The sequence below is a fragment of the Trichomycterus rosablanca genome, chromosome 2, assembly GCF_030014385.1.
Source record: "Trichomycterus rosablanca isolate fTriRos1 chromosome 2, fTriRos1.hap1, whole genome shotgun sequence".
NCBI lineage: Eukaryota > Metazoa > Chordata > Actinopteri > Siluriformes > Trichomycteridae > Trichomycterus > Trichomycterus rosablanca.
Genome location: NC_085989.1, coordinates 45,210,011 through 45,227,959, shown reverse-complemented (window position 1 = coordinate 45,227,959; position 17,949 = coordinate 45,210,011). Strand labels below are relative to the sequence as shown.

The 17,949-nt window shown below is 39.6% G+C and overlaps 2 protein-coding genes across 2 annotated transcripts in view; one reads left to right on the top strand and one right to left on the bottom strand.

The window, feature by feature from the left end:
- Positions 1-279: 279 nt before the first annotated feature.
- On the bottom strand, positions 280-1,772 carry LOC134309240 (arf-GAP with coiled-coil, ANK repeat and PH domain-containing protein 2-like). The gene is made up of 4 exons (XM_062990890.1): positions 1,558-1,772; positions 1,233-1,284; positions 593-693; positions 280-472 (listed from the first exon to the last, which is right to left on the bottom strand). The coding sequence occupies exons 1-4, from the start codon at positions 1,770-1,772 to the stop codon at positions 340-342; spliced, it is 501 nt and encodes a 166-aa protein (XP_062846960.1). The 3' UTR covers positions 280-339.
- An 8,551-nt stretch (positions 1,773-10,323) lies between these two features.
- pkn1b (protein kinase N1b) overlaps positions 10,324-17,949 on the top strand; it is an 85,314-nt gene continuing 77,688 nt past the window's right edge. Inside the window, exon 1 of the mRNA XM_062990889.1 lies at positions 10,324-10,379. The gene's annotated coding sequence lies outside the window, so the exon portion shown is untranslated. The remainder of the gene's footprint in view (positions 10,380-17,949) is intronic.

Here is a 17,949-nt window from a genome sequence, read left to right as displayed (position 1 = left end):
GTCTAGTTCTTGTTTAGCTTAGGGTTTAGGTTTCCTGTGTGTTTAGTTTAGCTTTAGTTAGCTTAGCATAGGTTGTGTGTTTGGTTTTGTGTCCTGTCTTGTCTTTATCATTAAAATATCGTTTCTATCTCACATCTCTGCGTTTGTGTCCGCCCATCCTGTCCGTCTAGCCCACAAACCGTTACAAAACAGATCATACTGGTTTTACACAGATGCAGATAAAACACCATACAGGGAACAACATCACAATTCACACTTAATGTTTTTAACAATGTAAGATGTTGGTGTGATTAAGACTTTTTGGAGCTGTATTATTACATCATTAGATATATACACGTCTCAATGATTCTCAGAAGGTGTTACCTCCGAGCTGTCTGATCTGTCAGCATCATCAGGCTTGGTAATGATGTTCTGTATGACTTTGATCCAAGCCTGTCCAATCTTCTCTGAATCAGCTTTCAAAAAACACTTCCTTTACACACACACACACACACAATACACATTTTAATAAAACAATTCATGTATTTTGTGTGGGAAAGGTGTTTACAAATGTAATATATATGAATGAGTATTATTATTGAACAGTACTCACTTAGTGGGTGAAACCAGCTGGAAGTGAAAGCCGTGTCTGATGTTCTCACAGTGTTCAAACGTACACAATCTCAGATCTTCTATCAGCACAGTCGCCTCATGCTGGTTACAAACAAACAAACAAAGTTTACACCAAAAGTAATATATGATCTTATAAGCACATTTTAACAGTTCATGCCATATAATGTTTAGTTTTACTGAATGTAAACTGTTCTTGTGTCTATATGAGGTTCCTCCAGGTACTTTGGTTACCTTACACAACCCCAAAACATGCAGAAGGTGGAGTGGCTACCCTGAAATGCCTCTATGTGTAAGTGGGTAATTAAATGGGTGAGTGAGTGGTGCTCTACATGAGCAGGGACAGAGTAGTGTGTTTAGGACAGGACAAGATTGAGACAAATGATCAAATGATGCTGTGGTGACCCCTAACTGATTTAAATCCCAGCAGTGCTATTGACTAGCCAGACATCTACACAGACGTCATTGGCCATGTCTCAGGCTTGGTGGCTGAAGCCCCTGTGATGATTGGCACTTTGTTCAGGTGATTCCCGCCTTGTGTCCAGTGTTTCCAAGTGTAACCAGACCCCCGAGACCCTGACCAAGGAAAATGAAATCAGGTTGGAAAAGGTCATGTGACTCACCTTAGACTTGCTCTTGTAAATGAGCTGATTGTCCTTAATCATAAACCAGCGCCTGCAGAGAAAAACACAGAAAAACAGAAACAGCTGCAGCTACTGAATATTACTGACAATATTACTGCAGGAATGAAACTGTTCAATACATCAGGGTTTGGTCAATGCTTTATTTCATGTCAACCTGGACTTGAAAGTATTGTGTATCACTTTTTATCTAATCTAATATTTTATCTGAGGCTTTATTTATTTTGATCAGTTAATTAAGTGAATAAAAAATAATGATATTTAATTAAAATAAAAGCTTTTGAATCCACTTCAGCTTTCTACAAACCTGTTCCATGTCTTAAACACATTGCTGGCCCTCTTGAACAGAAATCCCTCCATAACGATCCTGTTCTCTCTGTCCACATCGTATTTCTGTCTGCTGTCCTCATTCAGGTCGTCCTGAGAAGACGTCCGAGGACGGGTCAGACAAACCGGCCAACAAAAGAATCTCTGCATTAAAGAAGCACGTTGGTTCTCACGTCTCTTCTGTTTATCAGCCATGATGAGTGAAGAGGTGAAAACAGAGCAGCTTCACCAAACCCAAACTTTTATTCCATCAGGATTTGATAGAGGAGCTCAGAACAGCGACTGTGACGTCACACAGTCCTACATGACGTCACATTGTGTCTCTAAAGTGGAGCTTAAACCAACTTCAACTCCATTTACAGCCAATTACATATGACTTGTGGTTACTGTGTGTCTATTGTACAATCAGAATCATTGAACACACACACACACGTTTCCCAAAACACATCTACCCTTGTTTTTGGTTTTTAAGACCCATAAAATAGGATTTAAAAATATCACCAATAAAAATGCTTTTATACTTTAATAAAGCCTCTATAGAGCAGTAAAGAGCATGTTGCACTATAGATTAGGTATTTATTACATTAATGTGTTATCTTTGTGTTTTAATAATCTCTACATTAATAATCTTAATAAACAGTGTGGTTTGGTGCTTTAGGACTGTTCAGCTTTTTATTTGTTTTGTAATACAAAACATATTTAATGTAATCTCTGCTTAGTGTCTGCGTTGTTTTGAATTTCTGTAGTATGAAGTCATCATTTACTTAGTAATTAAACATTAGTATTTTGATAGTTATTAAAATATTTTTATAGTTCATTAAAATAGTTTATAATTATCAGAATTATCATTTTGTGCTTGAATCGTGTATAAACTTAATATTTCATTATTTTGTTACTATGCATAACACACAGTTGATGGCTTTTGTATGAAACTGGTGATGTGGGTGTAGGTTTGGTTCTGTGTCACTAGGTGGATCCACTAACACATTTCATGTAAACTCAACCCCACATTAAATAAACAGCTGTGACATTAATAACTGATGTGTAAGATTCACTGGATCTGATTTTATGAGAATGAGGTTGTGTGAATGTTTGATCATTCCTGGTAAAACCACGTGTTTTCTTGATTTTGTTTAAAAACTTTTGTTTATTCATTTATTGTCTGTTTTACCACTAATTTGGTACCACTGGGCGAATGGTTGGAAACACCCTAAACAAGTAGCCAGTCCATCACAGAGCAAACACAACTAAACACATTCACAGTTTTAGGGCGATTTTTGTATCCCCAGTTAACTACATCTCTTTGGACTGTGGGAGGAAACTGGAGCACACAAAGAAAACCCACCCAGACAAGTGGAGAACATGCAAACTCCACACAGAAAGGACTTGGACCTTTCCACCTGGCAATTACACTATCTTTACACCACTATCCTACTGATACTCCACTGATCTACCACTGCCCTACTGACACTCCACTGAACTACCACTGCCCTACTAATACTCCACTGAACTATCACTGCCCTACTGACACTATCTTTACACCACTGCCCTACTGACACTATCTTTACAAGACACTTTCTTCTACCATCTCAACTAACGTTGGTGCACCTCAGGGCTGTGTGAGTTCTGCTATGCTTTTTACTCTATACACAGACGACTGCCGTTCAACTCTGAATAATCAATATGTTTTAAAATACTCAGATGACACTGTTCTGTTAACATTACTACATGACTCGGACAGCCCTGATCTGCACCAACAGGGGGTTAATAAAGTGGTTACATGGAGCAAAAACAACGCTCTGGAAATAAACTCAAAGAAAACGGAAGAAATTGTGTTTAGCCTAAAACCAATAGTTGTAAACCCCACCATTATCAATAATGAAATAATCAAACAGGTGGAGTCTTATAAATATCTTGGTCATGGCTGGATTACTGACCGGGCCAGTGGGGCCAGCGCCCAGGGGCCCTTGAGGTCAGGGGGCACCGGGGGGCCCTGGCCCAAAACATTTTGCGATGCCTATCAACATTTATGATACAATATATTTTTATTTCCGAGGGCCCTCCATTTTAAGGATCCTCTGACTATTAGGGACTTTGACCCCAGGGCCTCTTGGGGGCCCTAGCCATGCTTTTGGGGCCCCTAGCCATGCTTTTGGGGGCCCTAGCCATGCTTTTGGGCCCTAGCCATGCTTTTGGGCCCCTTATGAAAATGGATGAGGCGTTGTGGCACTGCTCTGACTTCGACTTCTGGCTATTAGGGGTCCTAGGAAAGAGGGGGGCATATTTTTAGAGGGCCCTGGTTATGAGAGCCCCTACCAGGGGGCCCTAGAGAAGAGCAGGGCATACCATTAGAGGGACCTTGATTACGAGGGCCCCTGCTATGGGGACCTTGACTTCCATAGAAGTCGTTTACCATGGCTCCTTGACTTTCTAGGGACCTACAAATTGCCAGGCAAGCTACCATATTTCATAACAGACGTTTTGTTGCAAATATGCGATTCAGGCCCTTACTTAATGTTTCTGAATTTGTATTTTTTCAAAATTATTATGTTCAATTTCTCTTAAGCGCAGAGACACAAATTAATTTAGTAATTTTGCAATTATTTAAATTTAAGACAAGCAATTTCAAGCAGTTTGAATGCATACACACACTTAACTGAGCTATTTGATGTTCTTTTCATGCCTGACAATATGTCCAACAGTGAGCTCACTTTAAAGGCTAACTCACTCGCTGCAGCATATCCTTCAGATCTGAACATGAGCCTGGCAGATGAATTGATACAATACAAATCATTCATAACAGAAAAAGAAAAATGTCCTAGTAAAATGCTCAAAACCATGATAAATTTTAATTTACAGTCAACCTTTCCAAATGTCTACATAGCACTTAGACTTTTTTTGACTGTGCCTATCACAAATTGTGAAGGGGAGCGTTCATTCTCCAAACTGGCTCGTATTAAGAATGAACTCAGGACTAGGATGCGCCAAAACCGCCTGAACTCACTGTCACTTCTGTCCATTGAATCAGATTTGGTCAGACAGCTTAATTTTGATGAATTAGTGGATGACTTTGCAAGAAAGAAGAGTAGAAAGAAACTTATATAAAATAGATTCTTGTGTTAGGGTTAGTTATTGACAGGTTGTTTAATGTATTAATTTATTTATGTTTTTTTTTTTTGGGGGGATGCTGGGCAACTCTTTGCCCAGGGGCCCAGACTATCCTTAATCCGTCCTTGATCTTGGTGTCATGATTGATGCCACCTTATCATGGAAACACCACATCAACTACATCTGTGAAAAAACTAAACAGAGAATGTATTTTCTCCGTCGCCTTCGGTCCTTTGGAGCTACTCGGCAGATACTTTTACTGTTCTATACTACTGTTATTTTGAGTGTTCTGCAGTACTGTAATTCTGTGTGGTACAGCTGTTTGTCCACATCTGTAAAGTCCGGACTGAAACATCTGATCAAAATCTGTTCAAAGACTGTGGGTCAGCCTCTAGAGGGCCTGTATGAGATAGCTTATCATAACAAGACAGTACGGCTGGCTAAAAACATCATCTCTGATACTAATAATGTTTTGAACAGTGAATATGTAATTCTTCCATCTGGACGACGATACAGGGTTCCACGGTTTAATAAGGTTAGACTGAAGCACTTTTTTGTGCACCAGTCAATCCTTAAGTTAAACAAAGAGCTTAATCCATAATTATCAAAGGTGTTATAATTTTGTATAATGTCTGTGTTTTATGTGTTGTAATGTTAAGGTATTTTGTTGTAACGGAGCTACTGTGTTTTTATGCAAGACAAATTTCAGATCTTTGATCTGACAATAAAGTATTATCTATCTATCTATTATCTATTATCTATCTATTTACACCACTGTCCTACTAACACTCCACTAAAGTACCACTGCCTTACTGACACTATCTTTACACCACTATCCTACTGACACGCCACTGATCTACCACTGCCATACTGACACTCTTTTTACACCACTGACCTACTGACACTCCACTGAACTCCCACTGCCCTGCTGGCACTCGCTTTACACCACTGTCTTACTGATATACACTAAAGTACCACTGCCCTACTGACACGCCACTAAACTACTACTGTTCTACTGACATCCCATTGAACAACCACTACCAACACTCTCTTTACACCACTGCCCTTCTAACACTCTCTTTACACCACTGCCCTACTGACACTCCATCGAAGTAACACTGCCCTACTGACACTCCATCGAAGTAACACTGCCCTACTAATAATAATAATACATTTTATTTATATAGCGCTTTTCAAGATACTCAAAGACGCTTTACATAAGACAAATAATCAAAACAAATACGTACATACACCATACAAATCATAGTACAAAATCAAAATAGTACATCAACATCAAGAATAATTAAGATAAAAACAAAGAGAGCAGCATAAGACAGTTCATTAAAAATTAGCTAAATTATGAGAGAGAACAACAAATATAGAACAATTTCTTAAAATTAGACAGAAACAGGACAGATTTACATGCAATCAGGAAACTGAAAACTTTACAAGTTTTAGGATCTAGGACTTCACATTTCTGTCGTGATCTAAGTATAAAAACTATTAAAAAGAATAGCAAAAATAAAAGCATTTATTTTGTGTTGTTACAAGTTAAATGCCACTCTGAATAGATGAGTTTTGAGAAGTGACTTGAATTTGGACAGGTCAGGACAATCTCGTAGGTGTTTGGGGAGAGCATTCCATAAAGATGGAGCAGCTATGGAAAAGGCCCTGTCACCCCAGGTCCGGTGCTTGGTCCTAGAGGGTATGGACAGTAGGTTAGCCTCAGAAGAGCGAAGGCTACGGGAGGGAATGTGCTGATGGAGCAGGTCGGTGAGGTAGGATGGGGCCTGATTATGGAGAGCTTTGTGAGTGAATAGAAGAATTTTGAATTGAATGCGTTGAGCAACGGGAAGCCAATGAAGTTTTTGTAGAACAGGTGTAATATGATCACGGGAGCGAGTATGAGTAAGGAGGCGAGCAGCTGAATTCTGGATATACTGAAGTTTTTTTAGGATTTTGTTAGATGTACCATAAAGGATGCTATTGCAATAATCAATTCTGGATGTAATAAAAGCATGAATCAAGGTTTCGGCGGCAGAAAAGGAGAGTGATGGACGTAGACGTGCTATGTTTTTTAGATGAAAGAAAGCAGTTTTGGTGATGTGATTTACATGGCGGTCAAAAGAGAGGTTGCCATCAAAAATTACACCAAGATTTCGGATGTTAGAAGACGGAGACAAAGTGTCATTATCAATGGTAATTTGAAAATTTTTTGTGGTTTTTGCCAGGGTTGTAGGACCTACGATGATCATATCTGATTTTTCACAGTTTAATTTGAGGAAATTAGCTTTCATCCACAATTTCATTTCAGTGATGCAATTTGTCAGAGTGGAGTGAAGTTCAGTATTAATGGATTTGGAGGAGATGTAAAGCTGAATATCATCAGCATAGCAGTGGAAATGTAAACCATGCCGACGTATGATGTCACCAAGGGGGAGCATATAAAGAATAAACAAAAGGGGACCTAACACTGAGCCTTGGGGAACGCCTTGGGACAGTGGAGCAATGGCAGAACTACAATTGTTGATATTAACAAACTGTTGTCTGTTTATGAGATATGACCTTAACCACAAAAGGGCAGTACCAGTGATGTTGACAGAGGATTCAAGGCGGGACAGAAGAATGGAGTGATTAATGGTGTCAAAAGCTGCAGTAAGATCAAGGAGGACGAGAATATTAATTTGTCCAGAGTCTGAGGAAAGAAGAAGGTCATTTGTGACTTTGAGGAGGGCTGACTCAGTGCTGTGCTGGGGGCGGAAACCAGACTGAAATGATTCAAATAGATTATTGGAATTTAGGTGATCTTTGAGCTGTGAGGCAACAACACGTTCCAGTATTTTCGACAGAAATGGAAGATTGGAAATGGGCCGAAAGTTACTCATAATGTTAGAGTCAAGTCCAGGTTTTTTAAGTATGGGAGTAACAGCAGCCAATTTGAGTGATTGAGGGACTGAGCCAGAACTAAGAGAGGAATTGATTATCTCTGTGATAAGTGATGAGATAACTGGAAAACAACCCTTAACAAGTTTTGATGGAGCAGGATCCAAAACACAAGTGGAGCTTCGCATCCCTGTTAAGATCTCAGATAGGTCCAAAAGAGACACAGGTGAGAACTGAGACAGAGGCTGGGTAATAAATTGAGATGAGATAGGCGGAGAAACAGAGATGACAGGGGAAACTGTCAGAAAATTGTGGATATTCTCAACTTTTGTTTGAAAAAATGAGAGGTAAGAGTTACACTTGTCAACTGTAAAGGAATTGGTAGTATTGTCAATTGGTTTGAGAAGTTTATTTATTGTGGAAAAGAGAGTCTTAGGATTTGTTGATCCAGCATGTATGAGTTCGGAATAGTAAGTGGATCGGGCTGCCGTAAGAGCGTCTTTGTAATGTTGAAGATAATCAGAATAAATCTGATAATGTACTGTTAGACCGGTTTTCTTATAAAGTCTTTCAAGCTGGCGTTTACGGGATTTCATTTGGTGAAGCTCAATTGTGTACCATGGTGCGGAATGACTAAATGAAACAAATTTGGTTCTCAAAGGAGCCAGCTCATCAAGACATGAGGCGAGTATGTCATTATAGTAATCGACAAGGTCAGATGAATTACTAGACAGTACAGGACAGACAGACATCTTTTTAACAAGAGAATCTGAGAAAGCAGAGGGAGAGATATATTGAAGATTCCTGAAGGATATTTTACGTTTAGCTCTAGTGATGGGTTTAGTGACCTCAATGTCCATGATGATTGTCAAATGATCAGAGACAGTAAGGTCATGGCTGGACGGCTGATGAACTAGGACACCAGTAGAGCAGACAAGGTCAAGAGTATGACCTTTTTTATGAGTTGGAAAATGTATATGTTGTGTGAAATTAAAACACTGTAACAATTCCAAAAATTCCCTGGCAAATTTACAGTTGTTGTCATCAATATGGATGTTAAAATCACCCATAAGCAGTACAGAGGATGAGAGGGCACTAAGCTGGGTTAAAAAATCTGAAAAATCAGAGAGAAAGGAAGCGTTTGGCTTTGGCGGACGATAAACTACAGCAGTGACCAGAGGAGTAGGCCCTGACAACTTGAAAGCCAGGTGTTCAAAAGAAAGAGCAGCAGGAAAAGACAAAGTGGTTATTTTAATATCATCCCTATAGACTGCAGCAACACCACCACCTCGCCCTTCCATACGAGGTTCATCAATATACGAGTATCCCATTGCCGTGGTCTGATTTAACATAAAATAATCCAAGGGTTTATGCCAAGTTTCAGTGAGACAGAAAAAGTCTAGTTCACTGTCAGATATAAATTCACTGAGTACAGTACTTTTTGTGTTGAGTGAACGAACATTAAGCAATGCCATTTTCAAGTGGTATTGTTGTGTAGTTGGCTGTGAGGAACGAGGAAGAGAACGGAGATTTGCTAAGTCCACTCCGCGTTTCCTATCCCACTCCGTGGACAGCGTTGTCATGGAGACTACACCGCTACTGGTGTGCAAGGCAGCAGCGCTCTGATGACGTGTTTGCGGAGCGACAGTGCGCACGGCTGACCAGAAGGATGGAATAGCGTTACCGTTTCGAAGATAAACAAGCTTTCTCCGGGAGCCCCTGTGAATATAACGAGGCCGGCGAAGGAGTCCAAGCTGTTTGATGACTGAAATACACGATGGAGTAGTGCAGTTGTTGAACTTCCTCAGCTGGTCAACGGAATAGTTCAACATCGTGCCGATCCCAGGAAAACTCATCCACCGTTCACCACCGGCCGCAGACGCGATGTACAGTAGAAAGAACAAAAAGTATCAAAAGCACAAATAAAAGTATCAAAAGTAACATAAAAGAAATAGATCCACAAGGTGTGTAAAAAGATGAAAACGAAAAACGATAAAAATACAATAAAATACGGTAAAATACGGTAACGGTAGCGGCAGCCAAATGCGCCAGCGTCCACCATCACCATGGCAATGACTGTGAGAATAAGCATCTTATTGACATCTACTGACACTTTCTTTACACCATTGCCTTACTGACACTCCACTGAACTACCACTTCCTGACTGACACGCTCCTTACACCACTGCCCTACTGACACTATCTTTACACCACTGTCAGTAGGGCACTTTTTTCACTAAAGAGGTGAATCAAACTAATAGGGAATCGAATCAGTTTTGATGAATCGATTCAGTGAAGTGAGTCGTACTGATCAGTAGAATGAATGCGCGTCTCCGAGACTGTAGCGGCGCGCATTGATAGTGGCTCCGGTAACCGTGCAGCCTTCGTGCAACCTTATCCCTGTCAATACTGTTCTCTTTTTTAAACTGTAGTATTTTTATTTACTATTAGAAACAACAGAGGTGGTGTGTATGCTATATAGTAGGCTAGTATGCGGTTTGGTATGTAGCCATGGAGACGCGCTAGAACTCATTGAGTGTATTTACTAATACTGATTAGTACAGTAGTATTCAGGACTGGAGCCAGAAGAACTTAAGACACAATATTGTCTTAATTTTTTGTCATGATCTGAGAAAATGGCAGCTTTATTCAGGATCCGTGTCATCCCTCACGTTTTATTCCTGGTAATGTGATACAGATGGTAGTGTTTCACCTGCACTGGGTCAGGTAGGTGGACTCCATTAGTTACACTGCAAGGGGAACTGTCACAGTTGGGACATCTGAGATGGCTAACAATATCCACCCAGCTCAGGTAAGATTGTCTGATTATTTATCCACACACACATAATCTTTTTTTCAGTCAATGATACAGGGGCGTAGTCAAGAGATGACCCTTCTGACCACCCCAGTTTGAACATCCTATTATCTCTATGTGTGATGGACTGGCGACCTGTCTGGGGTGTTCCCTGCCTTTTGCCCAATGAGTCAATCCATTGCAATCTTGACCAGGATAAAGTGGTACAAAAAACAATGAATGAGTACTGTAGGGAAATCTGTGACACTATGTTACTATACTTCCTTTATTTTGGAGACGGTCGTTGTTGATTGCTGTCAATCCACTGCAATCCTGACCAGGATAAAGCGGTGGTAGAAAAAAACCCAGTAAATGAATGAATGGGCCAGTAAGGCTCTGAGTACTGTAGGGAATTCAGTGACACTATGTTACTTTACTTATTTTATTTTGGAGACGGTCACGGTCCTGACCAGGATAAAGTGGTTGTACAAAAAATAAATAAATGAATGAATGGGCCAGTAAGGCTCTGAGTACTGTAGGGAATTCTATAACACTATGTTACTTTACCTCTTTTACTTTGGAGACGGTCACGGTCCTGACCAGGATAAAGTGGTTGTACAAAAAATAAATAAATGAATGAATGGGCCAGTAAGGCTCTGAGTACTGTAGGGAATTCTGTAACACTATGTTACTTTATTTCTTTTACTTTGGAGACGGTCACGGTCCTGACCAGGATAAAGTGGTTGTACAAAAAATAAATAAATGAATGAATGGGCCAGTAAGGCTCTGAGTACTGTAGGGAATTCTATAACACTATGTTACTTTACCTCTTTTACTTTGGAGACGGTCACGGTCCTGACCAGGATAAAGTGGTTGTACAAAAAATAAATAAATGAATGAATGGGCCAGTAAGGCTCTGAGTACTGTAGGGAATTCTATAACACTATGTTACTTTACCTCTTTTATTTTGGAGACGGTCACAGGTGATACAAAATAAACAAACAAAAAAACAATAAATGAATGAATGGGCCAGTAAGGCTCTGAGTACTGTAGGGAATTCTGTAACACTATGTTACTTTACTTCTTTTACTTTGGAGACAGTCACGGTCCTAACCAGAATAGGGTGGTGGTACGGAAAGAAAAACAATAAATGAATGATTAAATGATTGGACCAGTAAGGCTCTGAGTACTGTATGGAATGGTTGGTGTGTTTGATTGCTCCATGACCATGCCACTACTGTATTTGGTTTATTTTAAATTTCCTTACTGTGTCAACCTTGACTTTGTCCTGTTATGCCACAGTTATGCTGGCTAACAAAATCTAAATAGTGGTAAAGTCAGGTAATTGTGGACCCACTAGAACATAGGGGGTAAATCAGGTAGAACGTAGGGGTTGTCAGATTACAAAAGAGAATAAACGTTTGGCTAAATAAGAAAGTACAACCTGTACAAACCAAGTATTTGTGATATTATAAGACTCATACTCATCCCATACTGACAATTAGAAGTGCTATAAAAGACCTGAGTAAATAGTGGATTAACAGTACCATCACCTCCCTAATGAAGAATCCAGAAGAGCATTATTAGGTGCAGTAGCATTACTGTCTCTCCATTATTTAGTGACATTAGCCAATCTCTGGTATACATTGGTACCTTGTAACTCAACGTCCCCTAAACTAAGAACCTTTAAAACTCAGCGCCCTTCGTCGAGAAATTCGAACCCTTGAACTCAACATTTTCCTTAAACGTGTTCAGTTTTTTTATGTATTAAAAGAACGACACAGAAACACTAAACTTCTCTTAATTATTACTGCTCATAAGTTCTCTTCACTAATAAAATTTCTCGCTCATTTTAATTTAATAAGTCACGTTAAGTTTGGTAGGGCAGCACGGTGGCTAAGTGGGTAGCACTGTCGCCTCACAGCAAGAAGGTCCTGGGTTCGATCCCCAGGCGGGGCGGTCCGGGTCCTTTCTGTGCAGAGTTTGCATGTTCTCCCCGTGTCTGCATGGGTTTCCTCCGGGAGCTCTGGTTTCCACTGAATTGCCCTATAGGTGAATGTGTGTGTGTGTGTGTGTGTGTGTGTGTGTGTGTGTGTATGTATTTGTGTCTGCCCTGCAAATGACTGGTGCCCCGTCCAGGGTATTATTGTGTGCCTTGCGCCCATTGAAAAGCTGGGATAGGCTCCAGCACCCCCCGCGACCCTGATTGGATGAGTGAGTGAGTGACGTTAAGCTTTGTGCACCACCAGACTCCATAAAAATTAGCGGTACAGCCAGCGAAAAAGCTATTTTGCCGCTTCTAATGTAAATGCGCCCTTAATGAACGGAATACGATATTCCAAGATCAAGCATCTCCACGATTAAGAAGTGCAAGAAAATAATAAAGAAGTAAAGGTAAAGTGCAGGTGTTATTGTATTTTCTATTGATTTTTAACTGTTTTTTAATTGTATTTCAGTGTTTTTATATTATATTTGTGTTATTTTCAATGTATAAGTGTCAAAAACAACCCCATTATTTTACATTAGCCTAAAATGTATGCAGTTCCACAGGACCATGGAATGCATGAACAGGTTTCTCATACATTCTTATGGGAAAAAATACCTTGAAACTCAACGTCTTTTAAACTTAACGCCACTCCCAGAACCAACTGACGTTGAGTTTCAAGGTACCACTGTATTTGAACTCATTTATACAAAAAAAACCCCATCTGCCTATAGGCATTTTGATTTGCTTAATGCTCATGGTGGGCCCGGCTCCCTTGGAATTACTGGGTGTAATACATTAATTAACACACCCCAGACGAATTTGCAAATTATGTGCACAGCTGTGTGTTTTTAATCTGTTTTATTTTTTTTTACTTTTAGATCTGCAATTATGTTTATGTTCTCAGCATCACAAATTTCACAGGGCCCTGAAATAGTGTGGAGAAGTTAATTGGTTGGGCTGCCAGCTGGGGGTATTATTCTCCCAGCGGGCAAAGCGTAGCAGATTACAGTCGCCAAGTAATGCAAAATTTCACAAGCATGATAGCAGTTTGTGATCTGTGTTCACGGCTGTGATGTGTTGGTGGTTCTTGGGCAGTGGCAGCTTAGTGGTTAAGATACTGGTCTAGTGATTATAAGGTTGCTGGTTCATGCTGGAGTCACAAAGTACAGATGATTTACTGATTCAAATTTTATTCCTCCACTGGAGTTTATCAGATGCATTAAGCTGGCTGTGTAAAATCAATTTTCCAGCTCTGACTGAAATAGTGTTTTAGCATTTGATCTTAGTAGAAACAATAATGACTCATAAAACGACCAAGGCCAAAACCCTGTATTACCCACTGAGAGTGGTCCAGTACTAATAGTGCAACATGAGCCTTCTGCTTTATTAATCACGATTGTAACATTTTCCACCTGAAATAACAAATCTTAATTCTTTGTTATCAGTAATTATATAAGATTGGAATTGAACTGCTGAATAAAAGAATCATTTAGACATAGACATTTTTTTATGACAACTATAACATTTATGGCAGTTATACCTAAGGTAAATATGAGTAACTGTATGCATTAACTCTGTGGGGGTCTATTTAGGAGTCTGTTTTCATCCTGCAAAATGTACAGTTGCTTTTCTAAACCCATCTAAACCCGTCTCATACCCATACCCCTCCACTGTACAGCACAGTACTGTATTCAATAACCACATAATGCAGATTTCTTTACTCTAACCAGAGCTTTACTGTATGCTTGTATAAACACTTTCCCACAACTAAGTGCTCTTAAAATATTATTTTATTTTTTGTGCTTTGTTTTATTAATAAAAGGGCGCTCAGGTGGCGCATCGGTCTATTACGTTAGCCCACCATGGCTAAGATCTGTGTCTGAATCTCAGACCGCTATCAGATGGCTAGACGTCTACGCAGACATGATTGGATATGTGTAAGGGGGGTATGGCCAAAGCCCTGCAATGTACTGGGTCCTGTCCATGGTATTCCTGCCTTGTTAAGGAACCCGCGGCAATCCTGACCAGCATAAGGCGGTTGATGAAAACATGGGTCCTAAGGTCCTTGGTTTGATCTTCACTTTAGGTCAGTGTTTGTACCCCATGTAAAACTCGACACCCTGCATCGAGAAATGTGTACCCTGAAACCCGACGTGTGTGACTGCCACTGTGTTCAGCGCTCGGCTTGAAAGTGCGAATATAAAACAAATCTGCATTTGTGTGGAATAACATCCACATGTATCTGTATTTAGCTGGATTTTTCTTCTGTTTTACTTGTATTATAACTAGAGATGCATGAGTACCGATACTGGTCCGCGCTCATTAACTTGTACTCGTACTCGCAAACGAGGCTCCGATACTAAACATCCGATACCGTGTGCCTAGTGCACGTTGCCGCGATATGCCTAGTTCACACTACACGATTTTTGCCCTGATTTTTGCTCGGTGCTCGGCGACCGGATCGAGTTTTCTAGCACGTCAGATATCTGATCTGAGATGTGCGACTGGGAATGAGTGACATGTCGAACAGCCAATGAGAACGCAGGATACGGTGTGAGGGGAAACGCAGGAGAGGAGTGTAAACAGGTGGGACAGGGGGATAATATAGTTTATATCAGAATACACCGGCACACACACACGTTTTACAGTATTTCTGACCTGATCGTTCTCTACAAAACATAACAACAAAACACCAACACTGCAAAAAAATTTATTAACCTCCAACTCACTACAGAACAATCCATGCTATTTGTGTTGCCAAATCCACTCAGATTCATTTATTTTTCCTCCTTGATTTCATCACATCAGCGCACAAACACTTTGATCACTCGCTACTTGTTGACGTGCATTTTTGGACGTGGTATCATTAAACCCCTCGTCACTTCTCACGTGTGTTTTTGTTTAAAAAAAAACGGTATTCTAAATAGGTATCGGTATCGGTATCGGTAAGTACAAAAATGCATGTACTTGTACTTGTACTCAGTTGGGAAAAAATGGTATTGATGCATCCCTAATTATAACTCCGAGTTCGGAGAAATGGTGAGAATCAGCTTTTCAGAGAGAGTCTAAAATGCTTATCATTAAAAAAAAAAGCTTGATGGGACTTAATGTATTAAAAAAACAACAAAGGAATACGGTATTCCAAGATCAAGCATCTCCATGATTAGGAAGCATCAGGAAACAATAAAGACGTAAAGGTAAAGTGCAGGTTTTATTGTATTTAACTGTTTTTCAGTTGTATTTCAGTGTTTTTTATGTTATATACAGTATGTGTTTTTTTTTTTCAGTGTATAAATGTATGCATTTGATATTTGTGTCACTTGAAATGTATACCCCAGTAGTACAGGAAGTTAGGAATAAAACAGGACAAATTGGTTTTGTTCAAAACTATATATTTTTAAATGTTTCATCCCAGTTTAAATATATCCAGTTCCCTTTTGCATGTTGGTGACCCCTATCACTTCCATGACACCCTCATTGGACAAAGCAGTTGGCAGGCTATAACACGATTTATCAGACACATTTAAAACCATTTAAACAATTCTTAGAGAGACTCAGAACATTCGGATAACCCCTCTGCTTTCCTTGTATTTTTACACCACTCATGCCATGCTGTTGCAGCAGAAGGTGATTCTCCAAGGTGATTCCTTGAAGTAGTAGCCTATTGGTTACAATACTGATGTACTGACTGGAAGATCTTAGGTTCAAGTTGCTACTGTTGGGCCTACAAGCAAGGCTCTAGTATTCTGACACAACTGTAAGTCACTTTACGAAAAAAGTCTGCTAAATATCATGAATACAAAAGTAATGTGTCTTTAGAGCACCCAGCTAAACTGGTGGCACTACTGAAGCCTGAACACGAGCCACCACGGTGGTGGGCTAGCAAATTAGACTGTTGCGCCACTTGAGCGGCCTTTATATTTCCAGTGTGAGGCTAAAAAAATCACCCACACAGATATTTTATTGAACTGTTTATGTACCGATTCCAAAAGTGCCACCAATTTAGATGCTGATGGTAGGGCTGGGCGATTTTGCCCCCCAAAAAAATCTCGATTATTTTAAAATTATAACCGATTGTCGATTACGATTTTGATTTTTTTCGTTCTTGTATAATGCAATTGAAATAAGACTCAGATAACTTTTTTTTGCATTGTAAATTAAAATGACTGCAGAAGTGCAAAAATAGTACCACCACCACCTATAATTATCCTTTTAAGGATCTAAAAATTTATAACAATAACGATCACAATAATTAAAAACAAAATGGAAATCTGAATTATCTATATGCTTTATAAGAATAGCTCACAAACAACTCTTTTTTTTTTAATAATGTGCAGCAAAACCTTACATTAGGAAAAGGACTAAAAAAAAGTTATTTACAGGTTTCTTAAAAGAAACACGAGTCTGTGCTGTGCTGTTTCCACCACTGAGTGAGTCTGTATCAGTATCTATACTGGGGGAGGGGGGGTGAAGTAATCACTCAGCTCAGCTTTGATTTTGTCCTCTTGTGATTGGGGGGTGGATGGAGGGGGCACGTTCTGCTTCTAACTATATAGACTACAACTCCCATGTTTCCACGGACCGTCACATGTCCCCGGTCAACCAATCCTGATCGCGCTCATCGGATATGAAAATCTAAAAAATATAAAGATATAAAAATATAGAACATGTAACTGAGAACAAAAAAATAAAGGTGCAGTTTATAGACATTATGTGTGCAATTGTGCACTGTGCACACAAAACAGTACCATGTTTGGGGATTCATCAAAAAGACTATCATGAAGAAAGTGACTCGACTACTCCTCTGAGCTCTGATATGTTCATACACACAGATATGTGATGGAGAACGTCTGGTTCAGTAGTCTATAAGCTCCAGTTCTTTTACTGGGGGTGGGATTACTCTAAAAGCCCAGGTATCTGTCCATAATGGACCTTCTCTGAACATTCACTTTCATCTTTCCTATTGATCTTCACTTCCAGTTGGACTCGCTTAGTCTGTAGTCGTCTCACTTTTAAAAAAAAGACAGTGTTGTGGTCCAATAGAACAGAACAGATACAGTATATCAAACATAATAACAGTGTTTGACAAATCTGTCAATCCCTGTCTGATTTTTCTCATTTTCTCTGTATCGTTTCAGTCTGTCTCTTCCTCTCTTTTAGTGCTCATTCATTTTTGATGCCTTCTTCTATCTCCTCCTCTTTCTAAGAAGCTGAATCGGTGGTGCCTGTCATTACCCACACTGCTTCTGCTCCATCTTGCCTTCTCTTTTTGCTTTTTACTAAATGACTCTGTATTGATTTGCTGAGTGAGATGTTTGCTGTGTTTCCTCATTGTGTCCATCTGCTTTCCGATTCATTATGAATGCAGACGAAGGCAGGTCCTCACACCTGTTGTGCCGGAGTGTTACACTTAGTAGTGTTTACTCTTTTATTATTTAGTCCACAGCTGTCTTCACAGCTAGAAAGTAATCAGATTAGGGGGACCTGAGATGTTGCCATGTTTTGGAGGACTATAAGTGGTAGAATTACACTAGCATATCAAATATCCTAAAGCCTACTTATTTTTTTTTTTTTTAGGATAAAGCTGATTCTGAAAATTAA